Source organism: Orycteropus afer, unplaced genomic scaffold (genome assembly GCF_000298275.1).
Source record: "Orycteropus afer afer isolate SDZICR_OR568_19922 unplaced genomic scaffold, OryAfe1.0 scaffold00042, whole genome shotgun sequence".
Lineage (NCBI taxonomy): Eukaryota > Metazoa > Chordata > Mammalia > Tubulidentata > Orycteropodidae > Orycteropus > Orycteropus afer.
Window position 1 is genome coordinate 7,107,490 of NW_006921629.1, and position 14,933 is coordinate 7,122,422.

At 50.8% G+C, this 14,933-nt stretch overlaps 1 protein-coding gene across 1 annotated transcript in view; it reads right to left on the bottom strand.

Moving 5' to 3' along the window:
• Nucleotides 1-14,933, bottom strand: part of MYO18A (myosin XVIIIA) — a 106,373-nt gene that overhangs the window by 23,255 nt on the left and 68,185 nt on the right. The window contains exons 17-26 of the mRNA XM_042780506.1: nucleotides 13,475-13,616; nucleotides 13,155-13,314; nucleotides 12,175-12,361; nucleotides 11,637-11,880; nucleotides 8,286-8,395; nucleotides 4,916-4,981; nucleotides 1,742-1,870; nucleotides 945-1,088; nucleotides 432-521; nucleotides 172-291 (exon numbers count right to left, since the gene is read on the bottom strand). Coding sequence (XP_042636440.1) covers nucleotides 172-291; nucleotides 432-521; nucleotides 945-1,088; nucleotides 1,742-1,870; nucleotides 4,916-4,981; nucleotides 8,286-8,395; nucleotides 11,637-11,880; nucleotides 12,175-12,361; nucleotides 13,155-13,314; nucleotides 13,475-13,616 — 1,392 coding nt within the window. The remainder of the gene's footprint in view (nucleotides 1-171; nucleotides 292-431; nucleotides 522-944; nucleotides 1,089-1,741; nucleotides 1,871-4,915; nucleotides 4,982-8,285; nucleotides 8,396-11,636; nucleotides 11,881-12,174; nucleotides 12,362-13,154; nucleotides 13,315-13,474; nucleotides 13,617-14,933) is intronic.

Here is a 14,933-nt window from a genome sequence, read left to right on the forward strand (position 1 = left end):
TGTGCCATTCCACGCTCACTCAGTACTACTCGTCCCCTGAACCACACAGACCCTGGTCACATGCTTACCCAGGGCAGACAGGGATGCCACCTGTCTTTGGGGGGAGGCAGATGGCCACTAGGGTGTGGCAGCCCACTAGCATGGCTGTCCTTACCTTGGCCCTGGCCTCACCTGCAGCTCCTTCATCTCCTTCTCAGCCCGGAGCCTCTCTGCTGTCTCGGCGTCCAGCAGCTGGGAGGCGGACTCTCCCGTGTTACGTTCATCTGTCAGCTCCGATGTCAGCTCTGAGATCTGGGGGTGGGGGAGGGAGTCCACTACTAGTTGAAGAGCCTGTCTCACCTCAGCCAGAACACCGGGGGTTGGGGGGTGTTCAGTGGGTCTGGCTACCCTGCAGGGGCGGGCCAAGCTGTCTGGTGCCAGGAGTCACTCACCCGGGTTTCTAATCGGTCACTGTTGAGTCGCAGCTCATTCCGTTCCTTCTCCACCTTCTCAAGCTTACTCCGCAGCTGCTGGATCTCCTCCTAGGGAAGAGCAAAGTGAGCCACAGGCACTGCAAGGGGCTGGGGCCTACCTGTCCCCAGAGCTGTGGACCCTGGATCTGCACGCTCAGGGTGAACAAAGCTGGTGAAGCTCCAGCCAGACCACAAGGAGGAGGCATGCTTCCAGCAGAAGAGCCCACTGCCTCCCTGAGGGCTCCTGTCCCTAACTCTTTGTCCACATGCAGAATATGCCTGTGATTTTATCCTATGAGGCTACTAAGGGGTTCAGCCAGCATCCCAGAGGGACACTTTCTATTTGATGGGGACAGTTCCAGGAGGCCAGCTATCTGGACTCAACAAAGAAGCACTTGGAGCCCAAGAACTAGCCAGAAAGTCTCTTGCACACATGGATGAACAACAGCCCCTTCCCACCCAGTGACATCCCCTTCTCAGGCTGTTTCGTACGTCTTTGTTCCGGATCTGCTCCTCTGACAGCTGCACCTCGATGAGGGGTCTCACAGTGGTAAAGAGCTTCCACCAGGGCCAGTCCTTCACCCCTTTGTTTTTCTTGATGTTCTTCTGCACACAGCGAATGGCCAGGTCCTGGATCTGCAATGGGGTGGACGCTGTGCAGCAGGACTCAGGGCCCCTCTCTACTGACCCCAGGTCAACCCCTTCCCATGCCAGCTTCCCTCTGTCCCTCAGGGAGAGGCAGAGTCCTGGCCTGGAGAGCACCGTACTGGGCACTAACCACTCCACCGTCATTAGGAATAATTTCATCTGCTTTATTTGCTGCCTGATTATTTCTAGCACCCTGGCCTAGACGTGCTATAAAACCTAATCTTGCTGAAACACAAGAGGCGGCAGTGCTGGCTGTTTTATGGACTTGCTAATAAGAAAAGGAGTCGCTGACACAGCTCCTTAATCTTCATGGAGCAGCCTATGATCCAGAGCCTACCTTTGCCTGGGCCCTGCTTCCCCACCACGTCCCTCCCCCCACACAGCCCTCTGACCAGGCCACACAGCCTCACCCTGGGGACCCTCACCACACTTGCTGGCACCAAGGGAGCTGCCACTCCCCTCCCTGGCCCAGAGCATGCTGCCCCTGGCAGGGTCCTGCCTCTTCTCCAGATAATGATAACTCAGCCTACAAGACTAGCCTCCTGAACCTGTATGTTCCCTTGCATCCCCAACCCCACCCCAGGAACTCAGCTCACCCATCTAGGCTGGGGAGTGGGAGGTGGGTATCGCTAGAGTAGTACCTTTCTCTTCTTGAAGTGCTGGCGGGCCAAGTACCCCCTACAGGCTGCCTGAAACAGGGTCAGGTTCCTACTGGTCTGCTCATCTCGCTGCTCCTCCAGCCTTGCCAAGGTGCCTGCCCGGAAGAACACCTGCGGAGAGGCAGGCCAGGTGAGAGCAGGAGGCAGGGCAGGGGCGGCCCAGTAAAGGAAAGGGAAGCAAGATGGGGAGCTGGATATCCAAGTGCCCAAGAAAGGAGGGGAGCGGTGAGAAGAGGCACTGGGAAGGCTTAGGGAGAAGGGCCAGGCTGGGGGCTGGGAGGTTTTAGAAAGGGGAGGAGTAAAGTGGGAAATCTCACTTCAAAGGGAGATGAAAGGAGAGGGAAGCCCAAGGGAAGATACCTGGGGCAAGGAAGGAAATAAAGTCACTGGTCAAACAGGGAGGGAACGCCCTTCCTCAACATCTGTGGTGGCTTCTTCCCCCAGGACTACCCACAGCATGGCCAATGACCCACACCCACAGCAGAGTCCAGCCAGACTCCAGCCGCCTCTGACATCAAGATGCCTGGAGTCAGGTGAAGTGGATGGGGGTTGGCGGTTTTTTTTGGGGGGGGGCAGGGGAGGAGGAAAAAGAAGGGGAGGAAGAGGTAGGGGGAAAGGGAAGCTGCTGCCCTTTGTCCTAAGCCTCCTCACTTGGTTTCATTTCAAGTCTCCTCTTTCATGTGCCAGCACCCCACCCCCACCCCCAGGTTTCATCTTCTCATAATGAAGTCAGTGGGGTGCGCGGGGGCTGGCCTGTCTAGGGACCTGTCATACAGGTTTGGGGGCTGAAGGACAGAAGTGTGAGGAACCAGCTGGGCATCCCCACACCCAGCCTTTCCGCTCCTTCTTTGGTGCTTTGACCTGTGACCAGGTAAAATTTTCCCTACTAAGAGAGGAGGAAGAAGGGAGAAAATGATTAGATGAAAAAAAACCCTGGTATCCTTGAGAAAGGGCAAAAGCACAGCTAGGTATACATCTACTGCCACCTGGCACAGAACACAGGAGCTTCCCTTTTGTGGGGTAAAGAGAAGATTGAGCTCCCTGGGAGACACAGGTTATATAAATGTGCTCAGAGCCAATAGGTACAGTACCCTAAGGCCTCCCTTCAGGGAAGAAGAGGGGAGAGGGCCCAGAGTTTCTGTTGAGAAAGCTGTGCCTCTGGCGACTCCAGGAAAACCTAGCCCCCTGAGGCCAGCCTGGAAAAGCCAGCTCAGCCCTCTTCCACGTTCCCCAAATCCCACATGTGGGGCTGCACGCTTGGGATCTCTCACAGGACTTGAGCCCTACCTGTGCCTCAATTTCCCACAATGCATGAGCCAGAAATTCCAGCAGTAGGTAGAAAATATCTAAGTTCTCCCCTGGAGGTGGGCAAACATGCTTGGTCAATACACACAGCTAACTGACTAGAAGTGAGGTGCCAGGGTGGGGCTGAGAATGGCCCAGAAATACAATGGAAAGAGAAAAGATTGTTGAGAGACTAGGGCAATGAGCCTCAAAATCTCTAGAACAGTTGTACATTTTGGGGTTAAGTATTCTTTTGAGTATCAGGTGAAAGCTGCAGACCATCTCTTCAAAATACCCATTTATACAAAACTGTCCAAAGTCAGGAGGCTTTCTGACCCCCAGAGTTCTTGCCTGAACCTTTAGGGACTGGTGGGCTCAGATTAACACCTCCTTTCTCTGAAGCAATGTGAAGAGCACACAGGGAATTTTGTTCAGCAGCCAGTGTGAGCCACAGACTACAAGGCCTGAGCTTCCCCTTCCAAACCAGGTGGGAGAAAACAATGACTCTGCCCCAGCTTTGCCCTAGAGCAGGAGTGGGCTCTGGGGCTCGCCTGCCTCAGCTGGGCACCTAGGATGACTCAGGACAGAGGCCTGAGATGGCAGGCCCTCTCCTGCCCAAGACATGCCTGCGAAGCTACGAATTGGGTTGGAGGAGGTGCCAGGGCATTGGATGGAGTGCCTTAGTGCGAGCCAACCCAAGAAAAACCAAGGCGCTGAAGTAAAATCCTTGATTGCAGGCAGACCCAGGGAGGAAGACATAACACAGGGAAAACAAAAATAGAGAAAATGAGGTAGAAAGAGGATGGCAAAAAGACAAAAGACACAGAGAGTAAGGAGTGTGACAGACAAAAACAGAGCCAGAAAGCAAGGAGTAGAGACCAGCAGGGACTCCCAAAGACAAACAGAAAAATGGAACACAAGGACAGCAGAGACAAAAACGGGAAGACACAAAGAGACAGAGACAGAAAGGGAAAGGGATCCACAGTGAGGGAGGGGGCGCTCAAAACGCAGAACAGAGAGGAGCAGAGAGAATGCAGGGGACAAGTAATACTGAAGCCTTTTTTGCAAGCATCCTCTTCTACCCCATACTCCCCACTGGGGTCCTGGGACCCAGAGTTACTTTCTTCTCTGCTGATTGGTGGACAGATTCAGACCCTCTCTCTGGCTCCCAACTCTTTCCCTCCCACCTCAGCCCTTGGAGCACGTACGTGGATGCAGCCTGTCCAAGCTCCTAGTCAAGGAGGAGAGGGGTGTGCAGGACTCCCTGCCTGGTGGAAGGAACGCTCAGCTGACCCTTTGGCATGGAGTGATGTAGCAGACTGGCACCCAGGGGCGGGCGTGCCTGTCTTTTATGTACCACGTTCCTTTCTGATGAGGAATTTGGCCTGTGGGCAGATGGTGGTGACGCAGCCACACCATGTCCTGCTTGCTCTTCTTGGATGCTGGCAGCCCTAGACCACTTACCAAAGGGGGCTCTGCCCCCTGACCATTCTGCCTACTTCCAGCCCTCCTCTCCCTGAGCCAAGCCCCTCTGTCTCCCCTACTCCCCATACCAGGGCTCAGCCCAAGTGCAGAACCAAGTCCTGCAATCCAATTCCTCCTAACATCACAGGTGCTCACGGTACTGAATGAGTCTGTTATTCAGAGGGAGGGAAAGTTAAGTTTACTGCAGCTGGAACATTTACTTTCCTGGCCCCTATCTCTGAAGGGGCAAGTTTGAGGAGTAATCCCTAAGAAGGGGCTCTAGAAACTTCTGAAGTCTGACTGAGCAGGGAGACTTGAGTCTGATCTGAGTAGAGGGGATGATCAACTGTTTGGACCAGGGTGACCAGAGAGGGAGGGCCTGACTGTCCTCCTTTAGGGACAACTTACCCGGCTCAGGCCCATGCAGCAGCTGCTCTTCTCCAGGTCCAAAGACTCCAGCAGCTCCTCCACTGCCTGCGGAGAGAGGCCTCTGTCAGGGAGCCCTCCCAGGTACTCCCCATCTCCGTTCAAGGCTTTGCCTATTCATGTAATCTATTATTTATTCAGCAAATAGTCCCCTCCCTCCATGGGTCAATGCATTTTTTTCCCCTCCCACCCCTGGTAACCAACAAAGAAAGTTTCCTTCCATGTATAAATCTTTCCTTAACTTTTGACAATAATGAACTAATACTTTATCTGTCCTTCTGTGATTGACTTATTTTGCTCAGCATAATGTCCTCCAAGTTCATCCACGTTATGCAGTGTTTTGCAGATTCTACATTATTCTTTAGTGTTGCATAGTATTCCACTGTGTGAATATACCATACTTTGCTTATCTAGTCTTCTGTTGATGGACACCTAGGTTGCTTCCATCTTTTTGCTGTTGTAGGAAGTGTTGCGATGAACATGGGTGTGCATGTATCTGTTCTTGTCCTGGCTCTCACTTCTTTACGATATATAATGGGATTTCTGGGTCAAATGGAATTTCTAATTCTAGCTTTTTAAGGAATCGCCATACTGCTTTCCACAGTGGTTGTATCATTTTACAAGCAAATACTTTTAAAAAATATTTTTGTTATTGTGCTTTAGGCATAAATTTAAAGAGCAAATTAGTTTCCCATTTGATAGTATGAATCATAAAGTGTTCCATGACAGTGGTTGCACTCCCCACAATGTGTCAGTACTCTCCCCATTTCCACCCTGGGCCCCCATTTCCTTTCATCTGGATTTTCTACCCCTTCCTGTCTTCTCATCATTGCTTTTGGGCAAAAGTCCTTTTTATCTCATATAATTGATTGGTCTAAGGAACAATTATTGTTTACAGGCTTGTCCGTTGTTTGGTTGAAAGGTGGTCACTGGGAATGACTTAATTTCCAGGTCAGAAGGGTGTGTCTTAGGGCCATAGTCTTGGGAATTCCTCCAGTCTCTGTCAGCTCAGAAAGTCTGATCTTTTTGTGAATTTTATTTATTGTTCTTCATTTTTCTCCCTCTCTGTCTGAGACTCTTCAACAAACATTTCCGATGAATGTCCACAGTGTCAGGCACCGTTTTAGACTCTGGAGACATAATGATGACTTCAAGAGTCCTCTTCCTCAAGGAACAAGCTCTCGTGTCGGGAAGCCAGACAAGCTAATTAGTGAAGTACACAGAGGAGAAGGCATCTAAGTCAGACAAGGGGATCATAGAAGGAGTTCTGAAGGAGTGCTGCTTGTGGAGTTTTCAATTACAAGTAAGAATTAGCTAGACAAAGTAGGGGAGAGGGATCAACCAGTGTGAACAAGAAGTGTGGGAGCTAAAACAGCAGAATGCACTGAGGACACTCCCAGTAGTTTACCTGGAATGAAGGGGGTGGGAGTAGGGAAGCAGCTAAATGTGCATCTAGAGAGGTGGATGTGGCCAAAGCATGGGAGCCCCTATATGCTTTGGGAGCCCCTGAAGGGTTCTCTCAGAGAAAGACATGATCAATTTGCAATTTACTGAGGTCCTACTAGCATTGGGTGTAAGATGGATGGAAACCTCCTACTTAAGCAGCTACAGCAGTAACCCATAGGAGAGGAAGTTGGTCTAACCCAAAGGGGAGAGAGGACAGGAAAGTGCAGGAGATATCAAGGAGATAGAGGCAGTATTCTTACTGGATTCTACGGGCATAGGGAAGTATATAAGAAGGAGGAATCTAGGGATATGCCAAAGTTCTTGACTTATATAACTCATTAGGTGATGGTGCCATTCCTAAAGATAAGGAATATAAGAGAAAGAGCAGGTTTGAGAGGAGATATAATTAGTTTGATGTGAACACACTGAGTTTGAGGTGCTGTAGGGCATACAAGTAGAGAAGTCCAGAAGCCCACTAGATAGAAATGCATGTCTGGAGCTTGGGAGAGAGGCCTGGGTTAGAGGTATTGATTTGGAAGTCATCGATATATATGCAGTAATTGAAGTAACGAGTGTGAGTGAGGTTGTTCAGGAAGAGGATATAGAATAGAAAATGCATGCAGTCAAGGAAAGTTTTGGAGAAGAGAGATCAAAGGGGTAGGTGGAAAAGGAGAAGGTCAGAGGGTGATAAGGAAAGAATGCACACAAAGAGGAAACCAAGAGTAGCAGCAAAGAAGCCAAGCAGAGAATGTTTCAAAAAGAACAAAGTTGTCAACAGAGCATGTTGCCAAGAATTGAAGTAATAAAAATAGAAAAGTACTTATTGGCTCTGACAATACAGAGGGCATAGGGAGATGAGAAGACCAGTCCTAAGGTGAGTAGGGATCAGGCAGCTATGGGTAGAGGAATGAATGGCGGCAGGGGCAGCAGGAGGAAAGTGAGTATTAGACAATGCTTTCAATTAACTTGATGGTATAGAGCAGGAAAGAGACAGAACAATAATCCAGCATGAGAAAGGGTTGACAGCCCTGACAGAAGGCTCCTTTCAAAGAGGAAAGTCTGGGGAATGTTTGTCCACTGAGAAAAAAAGAGCCCATAGAGAAGAAGAGGCTGAAGGAAGAGGGAAAGGAAAAGAATCAAGCTAAGACGGAGCAGGTTTCTGGGAAGGCCGAAGGGAACAGACTGCAGAGGAGAGGAAGAAGGGAAATCATCTTCAGATCTGAACTTTCAGAGTCATGCTGGGTGCTGAAGCCAGAGCACGGTAAAGGAGGGTTCTTCTACTCAAGGAGCCCTTTGGCTCTCTGAGAAGCTGCCTCTGAAGGTCAAAGCGAGAGCCTAAATATGGCAGGGAGACATTCTATTCTCTAGCCATGAATTTACCAACGTGGGCTGGCAAAGGGTCCTTGAACTTCATGCTCATCCCTGGCACCAAAGAAGTCTTGTAACATCAATATTCCCCTAGGAGAGATGTTTTCCCTGTTCCTAGACTGCTTCTTGCTGCAGAAGCCAGTCCCTGAGTTGGAGGGCAAGGCTGATGGGCTCAGGTGCCATCAGTGAGGCATACAAAATACAAGTTCTAATCCAACACCTGGCAGGCCCTGGCCTTGCTTGCTCTTGAATTATTGTCTAGCTCTCCAAGGAGAAGACATTCCTTGCTCGGGCCTCCAAAGAGGGTGCTTCTTCTCTGATTCTTACAGTACGTGCCTCAGGTTGCCTTCCCCACATTGCCATAGCCTGGCTGCCATGCTCCTGTTCTGACGCTGGTTAGCCAAACCCAGGAGTGTGAGCAAAGGGCCAGACCTGCTCCCTCTAGGGGAGGGATGGCAGACATCTAGAGAATAGCAGCTGCTCAGAGGGTCTGAGCAGAGAGAGAGAGGTCTGGTGGGGATCTGAGACTCAGACCTACCCGCCTTTCATCCACCACGATGTAGTTGCGCCCATGTTTCTTGGTCAGGTGTGGGGCCAGGACATCAAAACGGCGGCGGAACTCAGAGAACACCATGTGGTCAGGATAACCTAGAGAGAGAGATCCGGCCCAGATCTGGGTCAGTCAACACCTCGCCTATTCCCAGCTCACCCCAGTAGCCACTGGTGCCCAGGCAGCCAGCAGCGAGGGTGGGCAACAGAGTCATTGAAGGGGAAGAAACTGTTGGAGGGGAGAGCCTGAAGTTGAGACAGGCCCAGGCAAGGACAGCTGAGAGGAAGGAAGCAGGAGAGGAGGCCAAGGGGACACAGTGGGATGTTGCTGTTGTTAGTAGCCATCAAATCAGCCCATGACCCATGGTATCTATCCCCAGCAGAAGAGAACAAAACACTGCCTGGTCCTGGGCCATCCGTGTGACTGTTGTGAATCAGACTGTTGTGATCCATAGGGTTTTCATTGGCTGATTATTAGAAACAGATCACCAGGCCTTTCTTCCTAGTCCATCTTAGTCTTAGTCCACACAACACACAAGCTTCCACAGACAAACAGGTGGTGGCTATGCACTGGGCAAGAATCAGACCTGGGTCTTCTGCATAGAAGGTGAGAGTTCTATCACTGAACCACAAATGCCACAGTAGGATAAAACCAAAAAAATAGTAATGAAAAAAACAACAACCCAAACCTACTGCTATTGAGTTGATTCTGACTCATAGTGACCCTTTAGGACAGAATGGAATTGCCTCATCGGTTTCTAAGGCTGTAAATCTTTACAGAAGCAGACTGCTTCATCTTTCTCCTACAGAGCGGCTGGGGAGTTTGAACTGCTGACCTTTTGGTTAGTAGCTGAATGCTTTAACCATTATGCTACCACAACTCCTTACAGTGGGATAGGAAGATTTAAAAAGGGAATGAGCTCCTTTAGAAGGAAGTAAGTTCCTTGCCAGTAAGGCATACATTTAGAAGATGGCTGACCACCGACAAGAAATGCTATGCGGATAAAAGACAGGATGATGTCTATGATCCCTTCCAGACCTCCAAGACTATGACTATGATGGCCCAGAAAGAATGATGTCTTAAGGATTTAAAAAGGAAAAAAGAAAACAAACAGGGCATCAGAGAGTAGTTGAAAGGAAAAATACATGGGCTTGGGATTTGAATCCTATCCCTAATTCTTAAGATCATGTGACCTTGGGCAAGTCACTCACCTCTCAGAGCCTCAGTTTCCTCACCTATAAAATGGAGATACTGCTGCTTACCTCACCTGGTAGTCATGGGGATTAAATGAGAAAATAGGTACAAAGAATAGTCTGTCTCACTTGGGGGGCATTTGACCAAATGTTCTCTTCCTTCCCTCAAGTCCATTGAGGGTCCTCCTCCCTGTCTCCATCCTGACCTTGAGCCCCAGGCCAGGTGACCAGTAACACTTGTAAATTCTCTCTCACCGATAAAGGCCCCTACTGTCTGGGAAAAAAGCCCTGGTGGTACAACAGTTAAGCACTCACCACCAAGCCCCAAGGTTAGTGGTTTGAACCCAACTGGCTGCTCTGTGGGAGAAAAACCTGGCAATCGGCTCCCATAAAAATTCAGCCTAGAAAACCCTGTAGGAGTTCTATTCTGTCACATGGGGTCACTATCAGTTGAAACTGACTGGACAGCACCTAACAACAACATGACTCTGGGATGGGAGCATGAAGCTGCCTGGAAGTTAGGGGGAGGGGGAGATGGCTTCTAGGGTGGAGTGAGGTCAGGATGGGGGCCAGCAGGAGGTTATACTGAGTCACCCCGAGGACACGAGAACCCACGGTGGAGGACCAAGAGATTCCTCCTACAGAATGCAGAATTTCAGACTGGAAAGGTCCATAGACCAGATCCAACTCCTCCTCCAGACACGGAAAAACTGAGGCTCAGGAGGTGGAGTGACTGGCTTGCTTGGGGTCACAAAGGCTGCAGCTGGAGGCAGTGCTGGGCTTCAAACCTGGGCCCTTGACAGTTAGTCAGGGACTTGCTCCACTATGCTGGGCTAGCTAGCTCTGGGAAATCCTCCAACTGGGAGATGAGGCTGATGCGTGTGCCTGATAATTGAAACAGGAGGCGGGGGCCGCTGAGGGGCCAAGACAAAGTGAGCTATTGATTGTATCTGAATTGCAATTAAATTGATGGGCCGGGATAGCAGGTCCGGACGCCTGGCATCTTAATTAATCATCAGCGCTATCGATGGTGGCTGGGGGCCGGGTGTGAGGAGGGGGGCCTGCTGCTGCTGGCCTCATCGATCTGCTTGTTTGAGTAAAGCACATTGATTTTGGTTCAGAGCAGTAACAATCTGGTTTTGAAATAATAAACACCAACTCCATATCAAGACATGGGGACAAAGCGATGATTTATTTAGAGTAGAGCAGGGAGCCCGTTTCCTGGCTTTGGCTGCTAAGGAAAAGTGACAGTCCCAATGGGGATGCCTTGTGGGGACCTAGCTGTGGGTGGGTAGGACCTTGGTTATTCATCTAGCCAAAGAAAAAGGGGCAGAAACCCAGCAACTCATAATTTCTCAAGCAAACAAAACCTCACTTGAGAGGCATGAACTCTGGGGCCAGCCTGCCTGGGTCAAATCCTGCTCTGACACTCACAAGCTGTGAGACCTTGGGTAAGCTACTTAACCTCTCTGAGACTCAGTCTCCTCATCTGGGGAGGACAATAGTACCTACCTCATGAGGCTGTTGTGATGAGGATTAAATGAGTTAATGTGTGTGAAGAGTTTAGACCAGGGCCTGGTATGCAGCAAATGGTCTGGAGATGTTAACTACTATTATCTATTATCATCATCCTCTCTGTCCCTTCTGCATGGATCCATGAAAAGGGTGGTCTGTCTGACCTTTCTGGGGAATTTTAAGTACTGCAGAGATATTTAGCACCTAATTTCTCAATGGGGGTTGGTCCAGCCTCTGGCCTGCTCCTTGGAGGCAATTACCACCACTGGGCAGACAGCTCTGCATGGGCATTTGTTCTGCTGCTGTGGGCAGAGGTGATCTATCTAGACCACGGATGTGGGGAAGGAGGGAGCTGTGGGGACATATGGCAGGGCATAGGGGGCAGAGAGGGGGGACAAAGAGAACTTGAATATAGATGGGAAAGGAAGAAGGAGGAGTCAGTGGGATGGAAGAAAATAGAGAAAAAAAACAAGCTGTAGGCTAGCAAAGTCTAGAAGGGAGATCCCACAGAGGAGACACCAGAGCAGAAAAGGGAGCAAAGGAGACCTCAGGCCAGTCCTGAGACAGGAGGGAAGGGGCAGGGGCAGCTCCAGAAGAGAAACCCAGGAATCGAGAGGGAAGGAGGGCCTACCTTGGCGGTACATGCGCATGGCATCAAGCAGGCGGGAGCCACGGAGCTGGGCACGGAGCAGGGGCACGTCGAGCTGCAGGAGTCCAGCCTCACAGTGGTCTCCTGAGGGCAGGTCCAACTCACTGCTGCTGCTGACCCGGCGGGAGGAGGCGGACCGGGGCTCCCCGGCCCAGCCCTCAGACATAGGCAGGAAGCAGTGCACAAAATGTTGTTTCGACCTCTTAACGGTGTCAATGAGAGCATCCTGCCAAAGGGGAAGGCACTGCCCTCAGTAGGCTCTAATGACGTGCCCAGGAGAACAGAACCAGTGGCAGCCTCTCTACTCTTCGCAAGGGTGGCAGGTATCTCACCACTGTTCAGGACATGCAAACCCTGGACAACTCTGCCTTCACTAGACCTGGGACCTGCTCATCGGCAGCTGCACTGAGCAGACCCCACCAACCACGGGCAAGTCAGAGGGGAGTTCTGTGTTCCCAGAATGTCCAGGCCTACCATCAGGGGTAAGGAAGGGTCTCGGGGCCTGAGCTGCCACACTCACCACCTGAAGCTTAATCTGGATACACAGTGACTTCTTCTTGACAGCTGCCATGCCTGTGGTAAAGGTCTTCCGCATGCTGGTGGCACGGCGTAGCGCCAGCTGCGAGCCACCCTCCAGGCCCGCAATGGAGCCGGACAGCACTGTGGCACTGCCCGCCCGGCCCAGGAACAGGTTGCTGATGATTTTTCTGCCAGAGGTGGGAGGTGAGGGTGGGGAAGGTGGAAAGAAGTGGGGTGGAGTCACATTAATGGAATAATAGCAGCCATTCCTCCTCCCAGCTCCTAGGGCACCAAACCACACTCTAGTGGCCAGGGCCCTGGGTTATCTGGTCTGGGGCTACATGTCCCATACCTTGCAGACAAACTGTAGAGAGACTTTCAAACAACAAGAGAAAATTGAGGGTGGGCAGAAGCTGAGAGGTAGGCAGGGTACCTGTACGTCTCCATCAATAAGGAGGGCACAGGTAGGGAAGGGAGTTTTCTAATGTGGCAGGAGAGATCAGAGTGAAGCATCTTCTCACATACTATATAATTTACTTATCATGTTCACCGTTCATTATCTGTCTCCCTTTGCTAGAACATAAACTCCACAAGGGCAGGGGTTTTGGTTTTGTTCACTGCTTGCTGCCAAGCACCTGGAAGAGCCCTTGTCACAAAGTAGATGCTCAATAATCATCTGCAGAATTAATGAATGGAAGCAGGGGTTATATGATCGAGGAGTTTCCAGGGCTGTCCCTGACCTCTCTGAAGAATGTGGGGTGTCATTCAAATTTAAGACTATAGAACTCTTCAACCATGTCTGTTCCCCAACTCTATTTCAAGAGGTCACCCCCATGCCCTCATGGCTAACTAGTCTTGGCTGCTGTCTCTCAGGAAGTGGAAGGCTGTCTGCCTTGTTAGGAGGAGGTTCTGAGACAACCCCAGGGGAAGGGAGGCCAGGAAACAGCCCCGGGGATCAGGCACGGACAGTGGTATTCTTACTTCTGGGAGTCCTGCAGGAGTCGGGGGGCATTCTGGGTGGCCGGGTTCTGCTTGGTGTAACTCAGCCAGCCAGCCACATTGTACTCTACCCAGTTGGTGCCATGACTGTGGCCCAGGAGAAAATGGTGTGGTTTGCTGCTGCGCAGGAGGGGGCTTTGGCCTGAGGGTGGGAGAAGCAGAGTTTGGAATATCATGGCATAGACACAAAGCCCAGGGACTCAGTGAGCCCCTGGGAACATGCCAGCTATCCACCTGGACCCTATACAGGTGGGTCCTCTGGAGAGGAAGTAGAGGAGCTACCCTCCAGGGATGTCATCTACCTTTTTTGTCACCTTCCTGGGGGCCATAATAGGAGAAAAGGCGCTCTAGGAGGGTATCCTCAGTGGCTCCTGGTACCAGTGCCTCTTCTTCCAATAGCCACAGCAGGCCCCTTGCCTCATCCGTGCGGGCCAGCGAACGGACCTATGGGAGAAGACAAGAAATCCCACCTTGTCACATGGAGCTGATGGAAAGGAGCTAGGACCCCTGACCCCAACCACACACTACAAACACACTACACATACACTGCAGCTCCCGTCACTCGCTGCTGATACCTTGAGGTAGGGGCAAGTGGGCAGCAAGGAGAAAGAGATCAGAAAGAAACCCATAACAAAAATGATTCCTAAGACTCACGTCCAAAGACGCCAAAGACTGAAGTTTCCTATTAACCCAATTCCATATCCAGAGGCTTTCCTCTAACCTCGTCCCCTGCTAGGTCAGAAGGGGCTTGGGCTAGTGGCCCATACTGCCCTCATTGTGTTAACACCATGTGTAAATGGGATATAGTCTGTAAGGCCCTAAGCTCAGTGCATGGCCCAAAGGAAGCTCTCAGTAAGTGTCGGCTATGGCTCTGACAGCATAGTGCCTAAGGCACTTGACTGCTCACCAGAAGGCTGGCGGTTCAAACCCACCAGCCACTCCTCGGAAGGAAGGTTGGGCAATCCTACTTCCGTAGTGATACTGCCTCGGAAACCCAAGGAGGGGTCGCTATGAGTTGGGGCTGACTCGACCGCAAACAACAACAACAACAACAATGGCTCTGACACTGACACTCTGAAAGAGAAGAATCAGAGAGGATTCAGGTCACTGCAGGTGGGCCGTAGCAGGGTCATAAAGCCTCATGCCAAAGTGTAAGAAAGGTGATGTAATGGATGTGGCAGCCAGAAGGGGAAGAGTCTGGAGCAAGCTGGATAGTAGGTGTCCTCATCTCTAGGGAGTAAGAGCCACTTACTTCAAGCCAATTGTTGTCCTGGGAGAACACTGGCTTAGTGTGCTGAATCTTCCAGTTCTTCAAGAGAAGGTAGAAATCTTGAATTCTGATTTATAATGTACCATGCAGGCCAAGGGAGCCCTGCTGGTATAGTGCCTAAGGCATTTGACTGCTAACTAGAAGGCTGGTGGTTCAAACCCACCAGCTACTCCTCGGAAGGAAAGTTGGGGGCAATCTACTTCCATAGACATACTGCCTCGGAAACCCAAGGAGGGGTCGCTATGAGTAGGAAACGACTCGACAGCAGTGAGTTAAAGAGTTTATGCAGGCCAAAAAAAAAAAAAAAAAGGTGGGGACCAGGTTTGCTGATCCAGTAGAGCCTGGTGTAACCACTGGGACTATGGCCCCTAGCTGCCCTTCAGGTCTGGAATTGAACCCACACCTGTGGTTGCCAGCCAAACAAAGTACAGGCATGTGAGTTAAACATTTACCTGAAGTAGGTACATGCCTTGGAGAGAACAATCATGGGA